General features: G+C 43.8%; 1 protein-coding gene across 1 annotated transcript; it reads left to right on the plus strand.

Moving 5' to 3' along the window:
* Positions 1 to 342: 342 nt before the first annotated feature.
* kiaa2013 (KIAA2013 ortholog) lies at positions 343 to 7,869 on the plus strand. The gene is made up of 3 exons (XM_069918708.1): positions 343 to 1,865; positions 3,246 to 4,099; positions 7,326 to 7,869. Exons 1-3 carry the CDS (start codon positions 899 to 901, stop codon positions 7,341 to 7,343), a joined length of 1,839 nt encoding a protein of 612 aa, XP_069774809.1. The 5' UTR covers positions 343 to 898; the 3' UTR covers positions 7,344 to 7,869.
* The last annotated feature ends 4,809 nt before the right edge of the window (positions 7,870 to 12,678 follow it).

The raw sequence follows: 12,678 nt of genomic DNA on the forward strand, positions 1-12,678 counted from the left end.
GATGGAGGGAATGGCGTGGGACTCTGACACTGTGCTAGGTCAAATCTAGAATCCCATTGCTACTCCCTTTATTTGGGTTGCTTTATAAATCCAAATCCCTTGCTCAGTTAGGGTTTGTCTGATCACTCTGCTGCGAGCCCAGGAGCAGAGATTGGTGGGAGCTGGCCGCAGCTTCAATCCGGAGCATGCCTTTCCTGCCGTCTCGCTTTCGCGCTGGTGTTTCAGCGGAACAAGATCAACGCTGCCGCCCGCGCGGGGAGAGGCTGCCTGGTTCCGGGTTCGAACGCTCCGGCCGCTGCTGTCGCAAACCTCACAGGCAACATCGCGACACTTCCGGGTGAATCTCACCAAAAATCGGTCAATCCCGCAGACGGCAGTGGCTGGTTGAGGGTGGCAGGAGGAAGAGTGAAAATAAATATCATGAGATGGGAAATAGAATGGCCTCCCAGAGGCAGCTCAAACAACACGAAGTAAGGAGGGAGTAGATGCGACTGAGATAGTGGAAGAAACCGTGTAACGATGAGATGGGGACCTACTAGACTGGAATTGATCCAGGAAGAGGGAGGTCAGAGTAAATAGTACATGGAGAAAAAGCAAACATTCTATGCGATAGAGGGTGATAGATCAGGGTTTAAAATCGCAGTAAGTAGAAGTGACCACTTAATTGGTTTTAAAAGGGGATGGTAATACTGTGGTGTCCTTGAAGTCGAGGGGTGTGATTACAATTCAAAATAGGAAGACAAAAAAAAATAGCTGACCTAATGTATTTTTCAAATGTACTGTTCTCTCTCGAGAGCTGACAGTCACAAAAATATTACAGAGGCTCTGCTGGGCACCTGACAGTTCTGATTCGAGGCGAGAAGGGGTAGGGCAAAGGGAAGGAACTGGCGGACAGAAGATGTGGTTACAACAGCGTTTGAAGGGGTTACCGATGCTGCTGTCGAGCAGTTGGGCGAGGAGAGTGCTGGCAGGTGTGGGGATCCTGCTCCTCTTTTACTGGTACCTGACTCCAGAAGGTGGATTCAAGCTGTTCCCTGGTTCAGCAGATTCCAGGACAGTCACAGACAGTTGTCTTCAGATAGAAACCCAACGATGGAAGTCAGCTGTAGACCACAGCAACGCTTTGATGAGTCGTATCGTTGGAGGTAGTGCAGGGCGGTTATCAGGGCCAGCTGTGGTGGGCAACGGGTATTTAATTGTGGATGCTCTCTCTAATCAACTTTGGGTGGCATCACCTCCTGCCTCAGGCCTTGCCACTATCCACCTGACAGACTATGTACCTCTGGTAACTCTAACACCACTTGGAGTCCGTTCAGTATCCAGAGCTGCACTTGTCCACTTCCAGGAGGGAGTGATTTACCTGCTGCAGTGCACTCAGATTGGGTCGTCACACAAGACCCGAGAGTGCGTCACTCTTCGTGAAGATGTGGTTGTGCATCGGAGCAGGCCCCACCTGATCCTGCAGAAGATTTACATCTCCAACCCCAGTGACAGAGTGTCAGTCTTCGAAGTCAACAAGTCACCCATCGTTGGAAACAAATTCTCCTCCAGCCTGGAGAAACAGAATGACCAGGAATTTGTCCTCTTGGCAGGGAGGGCACTGACGGAGAAAAGAGAGACCATTCTTGTGGTTGTGGCTACAGAAAAAATGTCAACCAAGCTTCAGGTGGCTGCAAAATCTGATTTCACAGAACACGTGATATCAGTGGTTTACACCCTTGAGTTGATGGATTTATCAAAGGTGGAAGAATCATTCAGTAAACTGAGGAAAGCGGCAAAGGCAGAAATGTCTGATCTGCTGAAATTGGGAGCTGAAGAACTCCGCAGAGAGCATCAGAAGGTGTGGGGCGATTTAATAAACTCAGGTAGGCCACAATACATGGATGGAAATGGGCTCCTTTATGACAGTTCATTGCTCATTTTGCATAAGACTAGGAGTATAACATTGCCACCCTTTCGAAGAAAGAAAATACTTATGAGAAAAGGGCCCAGTTATAACCACGTCTGAGGATGCTATTCCATCTCTTCTCTCATTAGTTTATCTTCTCCAGAAACCACGGCCCTTTTACCCTCCATAATTTTTGATACAGCTGGTTTGTTCCTGTATTTCCATTAATGGTGAATTGGGCCTTCAACAACACTAATAACCTTTATCCAGTTAAGGCAATCCTCTGACAGTCCATTCACTTTGGTTATATTAAAAGGAACAGTTCAAAATGCAATGCTCATTTCTTACATTTTTTGTTCCAATGTAAGCTGAAGAGATTTAACTCTATTGAGGTTTCAATTGGTGCAAAGATGTGGAGATTGGAACCCAATGCCTGGACTTCTGCTCCACACTTTCCTCATCAACCAGCCTGTAGCCTCTCATATCCCTCATCCTCCTTTCCCCTGAAAGACTGATTACCTTCTGCGCCCCAGGCATCTTCATTTTCCAAAGTTGACATGAGGGACCCACATTTGCTGACACTGTGCCTTTGGCCTGCAACCCCTCTCAGTAAATGTCATTCATGATGGCCACACGGTTAGTGTAGCAGTTAGTGCAACGATGTTATAGCACCAGCGATCAGGACTGGGGTTTGAGTTTATATATTCTCCCCAAGTCTGCATGGGTTTCCTCCAGGTGCTCTGGCTTACTTCCACCATTCAAAAGTACTCGGGTTGTAGGTCAATTAGGTGGCATGGGCTCGTGGGCCATAAGGGCTTGTTACCATGCTATATGACTAATTTTTTTTTAAATTAAAAAATACAGTAGGTTTAAATCAGCATCACTTCCAGCTTGCAAAATTCAACTGGATCAATTCAAACATGTCACCACATTCAGGCCCCTGGCCATTCTGCAGGTGATGGGACAGTTCCCTTCTTACAAAATAGCAAGAGAGACTCTAAAGTCTTGCAGTTAGAGCCCGTTATTTCGGGTTGCTTGAGGTGGAGTTAAAGTGGTATATTTCTGAACAGACCAAAACCCAAGTGCTGGCATATACCTTGCATTGGTGCAACCTGGAATTAGGGCTTCAACATACTTTCTCTTTCCACTATTCTCTGCCCCTTTCCTGCCATTCTTTTTCAACCACCCCTTGTTTCCCCCAACACTCTCTCTCATCTTTCTTGCTTCCTTTAGACTGGACTATTCTTCCTGCCTAAGGACCTTAGCTTCTGCAGTAGTCAGAGTACCTATTCCGTGTGTGATGAGGCTGGTAGAGTTTACCGAGATACCAGTGGTGAGTTGCATGTTTCTGTTGCAGGTGTGGAGATAAAGAAGATTACAGACTCGCACACCCCATCCAGTGTGATTGTGAACAGCACACTCTTCTACATTCTTTCCACTTCGTCAGCTCCTCTGCTGGACCTGCAGAACGGAGCAGAAGAACGTGAGAAGTTGGAAGAAAGCCTGAATTATGCTGATCACTGTTTCAGCGGCCATGCCACAATGCACGCAAAGAACCTGTGGCCCGAGCAGATCACCGATGTCACACACTTGTTGCAGCTGTCCAACCTGTGGAGGCTCACCTTGCAGAAACGGGGCTGCAAGAGCCTGGAAGTAGCTGGAGCCCATGGCATGATGCAAGGCATGGTGATGAGTTTTGGGGGACTCCAGTTTACTGAAAACCACCTCCAGTTCCAGGCAGATCCCTCCGTTCTGCACAATAGCTATTTGCTGCGAGGAATTCACTATAACAAGGATCTGATCAACCTGGCTGTGTTACTGGACCCAGATGACAAGCCTTTCCTTCATGTCTCGGTCAAACCTCAGGAGAGGCAGGTCAAACTCTATGGCTGCGAGGCAGGCTGTATGAACGACCCAGTGGAACTGACTGCTGAACTCAAGGGTCACGTATTTCCTGTCATGGTAACACGGCCCATCACTCCATTGTTGTACATCTCAACTGATTTGACTCACTTGCAAGCACTGAGGCACACACTGCACCTGAAGGCAATCCTTGCCCATGAGGATCACATGGCTGAACAATATCCTGGCCTTCCCTTTGTCTTCTGGTTCAGCGTGGCTTCACTCATCACCTTGTTCCACCTCTTCCTCTTCAAGCTCATCTACAATGAATATTGCGGCCCAGGTGCCAAGCCTATATTCAGGAGTAAGGTATAAATCTTCCGCGGGAACCCTCTCTCTGTTTGCTCACTAGGAGCAGTCCAAACCTTGCAATCTTTCTCTGAGATAGGGTTACCTGTGGGTCTCTGGTGCTAAAAGGTACTTGTTTCATTCTCTGGCGACGTCTTTTACCTTTTTCATCAGCACAGTTATCCTGATTCAAAGTGAAAATCATAGTTCCTGATGAATAACATGTATCAGCTTTAATAGTTTGCTGTACAGACTTTAGATTAAATGAGATCTGAGCTTGTTTTGCTGCAAGTTAGAGTGCCAAGTCCTCAGCAGCATATACTGAGAAATAAGCCAACATTGATCACAGGATACAGTAGCTTTATTCCAGCTCATTCTTCTGAGTGTTTGTGGTGTATTCACAGTATCTCTTCTTAAAAGAAGTTATTTGCCGATTTTTGTATGCTAGGAGGGGGAAGACAGAGCAAGATATTTCAAGCCTGAATCTGTGCCTGTCCTGCAACACCAGTCTGTCTCATTGGGTAGACAGAGTCCCTGTGGATACAATGTGAGTGTTCACTGGGTCCTGGGTAAAAGATAGAGAGGAGGATCTCAATAGGTCCAGAATTATAGAGCAGATCCCAATGGCCCATGTAACAGGGAGCAGAGCTCACTGGATCCATCAGATCCAGTGAGGGGTTTCAGCATGATCTAATGGTGCAGTGTTTCATCTTGGTATTTCCAAAGATGTGGAGCAGAGTCTCTGTGGAGTGTAAAATTGAATAATATAAATTGGAATGTAAACTCCCATTTAATAAATGTCAACAAATTCCTTAGAGTAAAGTTGTTCTTTTTCATTTGAACATGCAAATTTTTAGAGCACTGAGAATCTTGTCATCATTTCCTGTAGAAGGGCAAACTGCCCTGTGTTGCTGCCCCTCTTTTTTGTAAGAATACTAAGCACTGTGAAGTATCCATTATTAATGCTAATACCTCACACTTGTTCCATAAATTTACCCTGTTCAATTGCTGGAAATAGATTGGCATTTAAACCAGTAATTAATTAATCAGAAGGTTGTTAATTACGCTTATTGTCTTGAATTTAGTTGGTGCCCAAGTATAGTTTGCCAAAATGGATGATGGACTGGTCCAGCAGCCATTCATTCGTATCCCATTGTCCATGCTGTGGGGACGAAGTTTGATTATGTCCTGGGAAACATTGACTCTGTACTCTTGGTATCGGATTCAAGAATTGGGTGTAAAAGAAATGAAGAAAGCCCAGGTTGCATAAACAGTGAACTGTGGACGCCCACTGTGGACGCCCACTCTCAACGCCCACTCTCAACGCCCACTCTCAACGCCCACTCTCAACGCCCACTCTCAACGCCCACTCTCAACGCCCACTCTCAACGCCCACTCTCAACGCCCACTCTCAACGCCCACTCTCAACGCCCACTCTCAACGCCCACTCTCAACGCCCACTCTCAACGCCCACTCTCAACGCCCACTCTCAACGCCCACTCTCAACGCCCACTCTCAACGCCCACTCTCAACGCCCACTCTCAACGCCCACTCTCAACGCCCACTCTCAACGCCCACTCTCAACGCCCACTCTCAACGCCCACTCTCAACGCCCACTCTCAACGCCCACTCTCAACGCCCACTCTCAACGCCCACTCTCAACGCCCACTCTCAACGCCCACTCTCAACGCCCACTCTCAACGCCCACTCTCAACGCCCACTCTCAACGCCCACTCTCAACGCCCACTCTCAACGCCCACTCTCAACGCCCACTCTCAACGCCCACTCTCAACGCCCACTCTCAACGCCCACTCTCAACGCCCACTCTCAACGCCCACTCTCAACGCCCACTCTCAACGCCCACTCTCAACGCCCACTCTCAACGCCCACTCTCAACGCCCACTCTCAACGCCCACTCTCAACGCCCACTCTCAACGCCCACTCTCAACGCCCACTCTCAACGCCCACTCTCAACGCCCACTCTCAACGCCCACTCTCAACGCCCACTCTCAACGCCCACTCTCAACGCCCACTCTCAACGCCCACTCTCAACGCCCACTCTCAACGCCCACTCTCCGTCCTTAGTCAGCTCTGCTCTTTTAGTTCTCTTGGCTTGCTCTTTGGTAAATTTTAATCCAAGTTGTTTGTATGCCAATTTAGGGAGACAATCAGAAGGGAGTTTTATGCTTGAAACTCTCAATCTCACCTGCTCATTTTTTAAAAAAAAGGCGTATTTACCTTTTATGCTGATGACCGAAAATGCAGATTGCATGATGGTTTCATTCAGGGGTGATTCTCAAGCCAGCTTCCGAAGCTGACGGAGGTGGGGCCAGGAGTGCAGTAGTGCCATCTGCCACCATGATGTCAAACATAGTGCCAGGAAGGGAAAGCAGCCTATAATCAAAATGGCAACTGCAAGAGCAGGTGCGAGCACCAGTGAAGATCTGTGCAAGCAGTCTTAGGACTCAGGCAGATCTTCTGTGCAACGTAATCGCCTTTTTTGGCCATATGGGTTATTTGAAATTTATGCTCCTGGGGCGTGGGCTGACAGCATCACAGTGACATCATCAGCCCTCCCCTTTGGAGCCATATTCAGCGGTGATCCTTTTACAGAGAAGGTGAAGCGACTTCGCTCCACCTCTGACACTAGGCCCCTAGGCAGAGGGAACGAGGAGGAAGTTGGTCCAGCCATTCTTCCTTTGGGCCTTTTATGGAGGTAAGTGGTACAATTTAAAGGAAGAGAAAATCTGTCTTTACAAATAGCTAATTTTTAACTATAAAAGGGCCCAGAGAGAGAGTTTATTTTGTTCACCTTCCACTGCTTTGCTTGCACTGGTTTAAATTAGCAACATCCACAGAAACTGGGACGTTGAGAGACTCCTGGTTGTGGTTAAAAAATATATTTTTTAAATTAAGCCACACTGAAAGTAATTGTCTATCATCCATTATCATTCCCCTAATTATTAGCATCTTGTAGTAATTCCCTAATTATTGATACTTTCTATTGTAATTGCTCTGAATTCGTAGCACCATCCGTTGTTGCACCATTAATGTCATGACTCCATTACACATTGTTACTCAGACTTTGTTGGTCCCAATTGTTAATACCATTCCCTGTTGTCCACTTTGCTGGGGGCCATAGTCAAGATAGTTATTCATGCTTTTGCCTATTGACAAGTTTTTTTTTGTTTGAATTCCCAGTTTCCATGTCTGTTGGTTACTGTTTTTTTCTTTGTCAATTAAACAGGATGTCATAAGAATTTGATGAAATGACACTTGTCCCTTTTCATCATGCCATCATGTGGCTGTTAACATCTAAGATTAGAGGATTAGAAGGTGACGCAACCATCGACATCAGCTGAAAGCATGTCTACAAACCAATTTTTTTTGATGAAGAGCACTGCTTTTATTTATTTTACATAAAAGATGTGAAATTAAACTAGTCTGGATGTTAAAACAAAGTGCAATACATCTGTTGTGAGATTTTTAACTGTACGTTGTGCTTAGATGCTACTGGCGTTCCAGCCAGGCTTTATCTTTATTTCCAGTAAAAGTGACATCACATTCTCCAGTGTTATAAAGGCTGTGCAGTTCCTGGTGTTGATGTGAATCAGTTTATGAATCAGCTGTGTGAATTGTTCATTGCAAGATTCAAAAATTTCATTTGGGAAAAGAACTGGGGGGGGGGTAGATTTGGAAAGTTTCTGATTGAAAGTGTTTTGAGGTGAAATTGCTGTGTGATTTTTCTAATTATACAGTTAATAGTTTGAAATAAACATCATTGCAACAAAGGACTATGGTTGGATTTTGATTGAATGAGAGCCTATTAGGTCTAATGCTTGTGGAATTTTCAATAAAGTCTCTGTTAACCCAAATTCAAGCAACCAGCAAAACAAAAACAAGTAAAATAAATAGGTAAAAAACATGGGTTTAAAATTGGTGCGCCTCGCCGTTAGTTCATCAATCACGCAATCTCAAGCAACTGGAAATTTCACTTCTCTGGGATCTACCAATCCCCATAAGTGCTGGGTACCAGGGGTTTTACTGCACTTCATTTCCAATGTTGATGGTTGAGACCTGAGTGTGAGAATTGAGTAGGAATCATGGCATTTAGTATTTGCACTACTACAATCTCAAAGCTGTCACATTAATTTCAGGGCTTATTCTGTCCTGTTCTAAATCAATTTATTTTCTGTTGTTGAAATGATAAATGTTTCTGGTTACTCACTAGTTTTTAGCGGGTGCTACGTTACGTTCCTGGTTCAAAGTTTACCGTGAGTGGGCATCTTAGAAATGGATCATGCAGGTCCCAGTTACTGTCCTTCTTCATCCCAGGAAACATCCTCAATTGTTTTGGACTGCCAGACAGCATAGAAATAAGCCCTTTGGCCCATTATGTCCATCTTGAGTAGTGTTTTACTTCTACATACAGTTCACTTGCATCTGTTCATGAAACTATTCACTTACATCTAGTTCAAAAAACAACCATTAACCACAAATTTCTGTTACTTAGCCATGTTACAATGTTAACAACTGCCTCATCTTTGATTTTAAGCCATTCTGAACATTGTGTTCATTAACTCATCAAAAAATTCTATCCAACTGGTTTAATATGATTGTCCTATGCAAATCTATTTTGGTTTCCCTTCAGTAATTCATTTTTAATAAGATTATTACAAGTGCTCCCCTACTTACAATGGTCCGACACGATTTTTATCAAATTTACAATTGTTTGAATCCGTACTTTCAATTACAAATTCTGATCTGTTCCTGTACTTGCAATGTGCAACACGCTACTCTCTCACAATGCTGGGCTGGATAGTTTTGATGCTTTAAACATTCTTCATGCCCAGCTGTGAACGTTAATGGTTTTTCTCAGTGTTGAATAAAGGTATTAAAAATTATAAAAATGGGAGGTGTGGTATTCCTTTTCAACTTGTTTTTTTTCCCTTCCCCCCCCCCCCCCCCGACATGATGGGATTGCCAGACCAAACCCCCATTGTAAGTTGAGGAAAACCTGTAATCTTATTGTGGAATTCAGTCACTCTTCATTCCCAACAGCAATCAGCTGAGACTCCAGCATCTTTGTTCATTTGTTTATTCAAGCACAAGAAAGACACTCAGATACCAAGTTCTATGATGACAAAAATCACAATGTATAACGTGTTTATTATACCCTGAACATGGCTCCATAGCTTTCTTTAAATTTAGAGATACAACATGGTAACAGGTCATTCCATCCCATGAGTCTGCACCCAACACATCCATGTGAATAATTATCCTACTAACTTGTATCTATCTTTGGAATATGGGAGGAAGCCTGTACTGACATGGGAGAATGCACAAACTCTTTACAAACAGTGGCAGATTCAAACTATAATAAATTTTGGTCGAGGAGATAAATACCATCTTGAAGAGCAGGCAGAACATGTCACAGGGCTACCTGTACACATTATTTTTAGTTCAGTTGTTGCTGAGGAGAAATACAAAAGCTGCAGGTGCTGAAATTTTGAGTCGAGGAAGAATTCAACAGAATAGACAATCCCCCCCTATGGGTAGAAATGGTCAGTTATCATTTTGGGACTGAACTCTTTATCAAGACCAAGAAGGTAGAATAACATCCATAAAGAGGTAAAGAAGCTGAGGGGGTGGGGGTGGTGGGGGAGGGGTAGCATGCCCACACCAACATGTCTATCCATGGCCAACCGGAGGCTACCTGCAAATTCCAACAAGGAGATGGCATTAACATCGAACTTCTCCAATTCCTCGTGCCTCTTTCCCTCTGCCTCTGTCGATACCCCCGTGTTCCCCCCTCCCCCCAACTTTTTATTCAGGCGCCTACCTGTTTTTCACTACACCTTGATGAGGGGCTCAGGCCCGATACATTGGTTGCCCTTTGCTTCCTCTGGATGCTGCGTGACCTGTGACTTTTCTCCATGTGGGTGAGAAATTTGCTGCGGGTAATGCTTGTTGATGTCACTAGAGGGTAGGGCTGCTCCATGAAAGCGCCTCCGGACATTGAGAGCACCTGCTTGCAAGTGCCTGGATTCACGCTGCTTCATCCCGGGATGAGCATCAGTGACCTCTCATCTGAGCCGCACAATGTTAGGCCTTCCAGTTGATGTAGAATTCAGATTACAAATCACATGATCAGCGAAGGCTGGTTTGTGCAAAATGTTAACTAGTCATGGGGAGTTGTACAAGGTAAATTCAGGAAGAGAAATCATTTGGCACATTTGACGCTATCTATCGTCAGTCCCACGAATCGCCCACAACTGTTCACCAACGCTGTCACTGAGATGGTAAATAGAGAAGGGGAGATTGGACATCCTCTATCACTCTATTAAAATTAGGGGAACCAGTTTTACCCTCAGCATGTTCTAGAGGAGCAATAATCCATATCATCCATCACTATATAAACCAGCCATATCATTTCTTCAAAATCTTTGGCTTGTAGCGGCCGAACAACAATATAAACAGGTGAGCACTCACCTAACAGAGCGGTGTCCTGCTGGAAGGTGCGGGAGACTCACACGGATCAATTTAAACCTGCCGGTCCCGTGGAGCCCGGGACATGCGGGGTATAAAAGTTGATTAGTCTGGCGCGCGTTACTTTAGTAGCTCTACCGTAGTAGCCGCTAATAAATTGGTGACTCCGACTGCAAGATTCAGCCGGAGCTCGAGTCTACAGTTATAATGGAGGCAGTTAACGCAGTAGGACTTCACTTGCCTCCTTTCTGGACCCTTCAACCTTGGGTATGGCTTATTCAGGCTGAACCCCAGTTTTGACTTTGTGGCATAATGGTGGAGAACGTGAAATTCTGGAGTGTTGTAGGCACTTTAGACGCTGTTACCCTCGAGTAAATGAATTTATTGCCAATATCCAGGTTCTACCAATTTCTCATGGACACGCTGGAATTGACAAGACATGAGCAGGGCATGTGGCTTTTGAACATGAAAGGCCTGGGTGACAGCAATACATCTGTCCTAATCAATGAGATGCTTGCATTACTGGATGGTTATTCTCATTGTCTGCTCTTTGAAACTCTATTCTTGTCCAAGCTCCCAGCTTGTGTTGCCATACCCATTGCTAACATGGTTTTCTGTCATCCCCATGACATAGAGTGGGAGAATCACAGACTCTATCATACTCCAACACAAGAGTCTGCTCAAATGAAACCTGTTTTAACAGCAGATACATCTCCTGTATCCTATGAGCTTCCTATATCTGCTGTTCAATCAAAGAAGGAGGAATGTGTGATGGGTGTTGAGAATGGTGTTTTTTTTTACTGTCGCTGTTGGGGGAAAAAATGCCCATAAATGTGTCCAGCCATGTACCTATTACAGGACTATTACTAGGGATACTCTCAGAAATGCTCCCTGTGCCACAGCATTTTCCTTGATTAGAATATGAGGTCTCAGCTGGTTTGCCCATTACTGAATCTCTTCACTGCCAAACATCAAAAGGACAGAGCAACATGAATATTCAACTGAAGAGAGCAACAAATAGGTTAAAAATAATGCATTTCATGCAACAGAATTGAATGGTATAGAATTATTTAAATGGATAAGGTTTATGCACTTTGTAGATTTAACCCCAAATGTGCAAATTCAGCAGAGAATCTACATGTGATGTGATAAATTTTTTACATATTCTCTAATAGGACCAATTTTGACAAACTGAAAATATAAAACTGTGGAAATACTCATCAAACCAGGCAATAGGTGTGGGGAGATGAATAGAATAAATGTTACAGGTCACAATCTTCTGTCAGTCCAGGAAAAAAGATAACTTGTTTTGTTTCAGATAAATAAGGAAAAAAAGAACAAATGAAAAGGTTTATGATAGGGTTTGTGATATGCAAGGAAAGTGAGGTGGTAAATGTTAGTTTCTTTCCTTGTTCAATTATTACCTTCTCTTGGCTATTTAATCACTTGATGTTACACAGACACTTCTTTCATTCCCCTCCCTATCATCCCAAGTTCTCTCCACATTAAAACAATTGTAACTTTTCTCTGAAATCACAACCTGGAATGTTCACATAGTTTCTCCCATCGTGGAGGATGGTTAGGCCGCTACTAATTTCTACCATTTTTTATGTTTTTAACTTCAGATTTCCAGTATCCACAATATATTTGTTTTTGTTTTATTCTGTGTTCACAGCTTTCTTTTGTTGTTTTATGTAGTCGTGCATCTCTCTCTCTCTCTGCATCTCTCTCACTCTCTAACTTCACTGAGGAAAGAGAGAATTAAGTATTTTGCTCATGGACTGTTGACCTTCACTTTAATTACTAAATTTGTACATTTAAGTCGATTCTGACTCCGACAAGCTGTCAAAAGATTAATTTAGCAATACTCTAGAAAAAATTAATTCTACAAACCCTGGGTGCAAAAATTAATGAATGGCAAAGTCAAATTCTATCTTCAGATTTTAATTGATGGATATTTTGAAAATCTAAAATTGATTTTCTTTTAATTTCCTTTTTTTAAACATAATCAAATCTTTCTCATAATCAAATCTTTCTCTCCTTGATTTTGCTTCTCCTGCTGTGAGACAGATCCCTTTTATTGATAGCTAATAAGACAAGAAATAAAGACA

The sequence above is a fragment of the Narcine bancroftii genome, chromosome 2 (genome assembly GCF_036971445.1).
Source record: "Narcine bancroftii isolate sNarBan1 chromosome 2, sNarBan1.hap1, whole genome shotgun sequence".
Taxonomy (NCBI): domain Eukaryota; kingdom Metazoa; phylum Chordata; class Chondrichthyes; order Torpediniformes; family Narcinidae; genus Narcine; species Narcine bancroftii.

Bases quoted from the DNA above. Each gene is read 5' to 3' on its own strand.
- kiaa2013 (XM_069918708.1), top strand. From the start codon at position 899: ATGTGGTTACAACAGCGTTTGAAGGGGTTACCGATGCTGCTGTCGAGC. The intron at 1,866-3,245 runs GTAGGCCACAAT...TTTCTGTTGCAG, and splicing joins GGGCGATTTAATAAACTCAG to GTGTGGAGATAAAGAAGATT.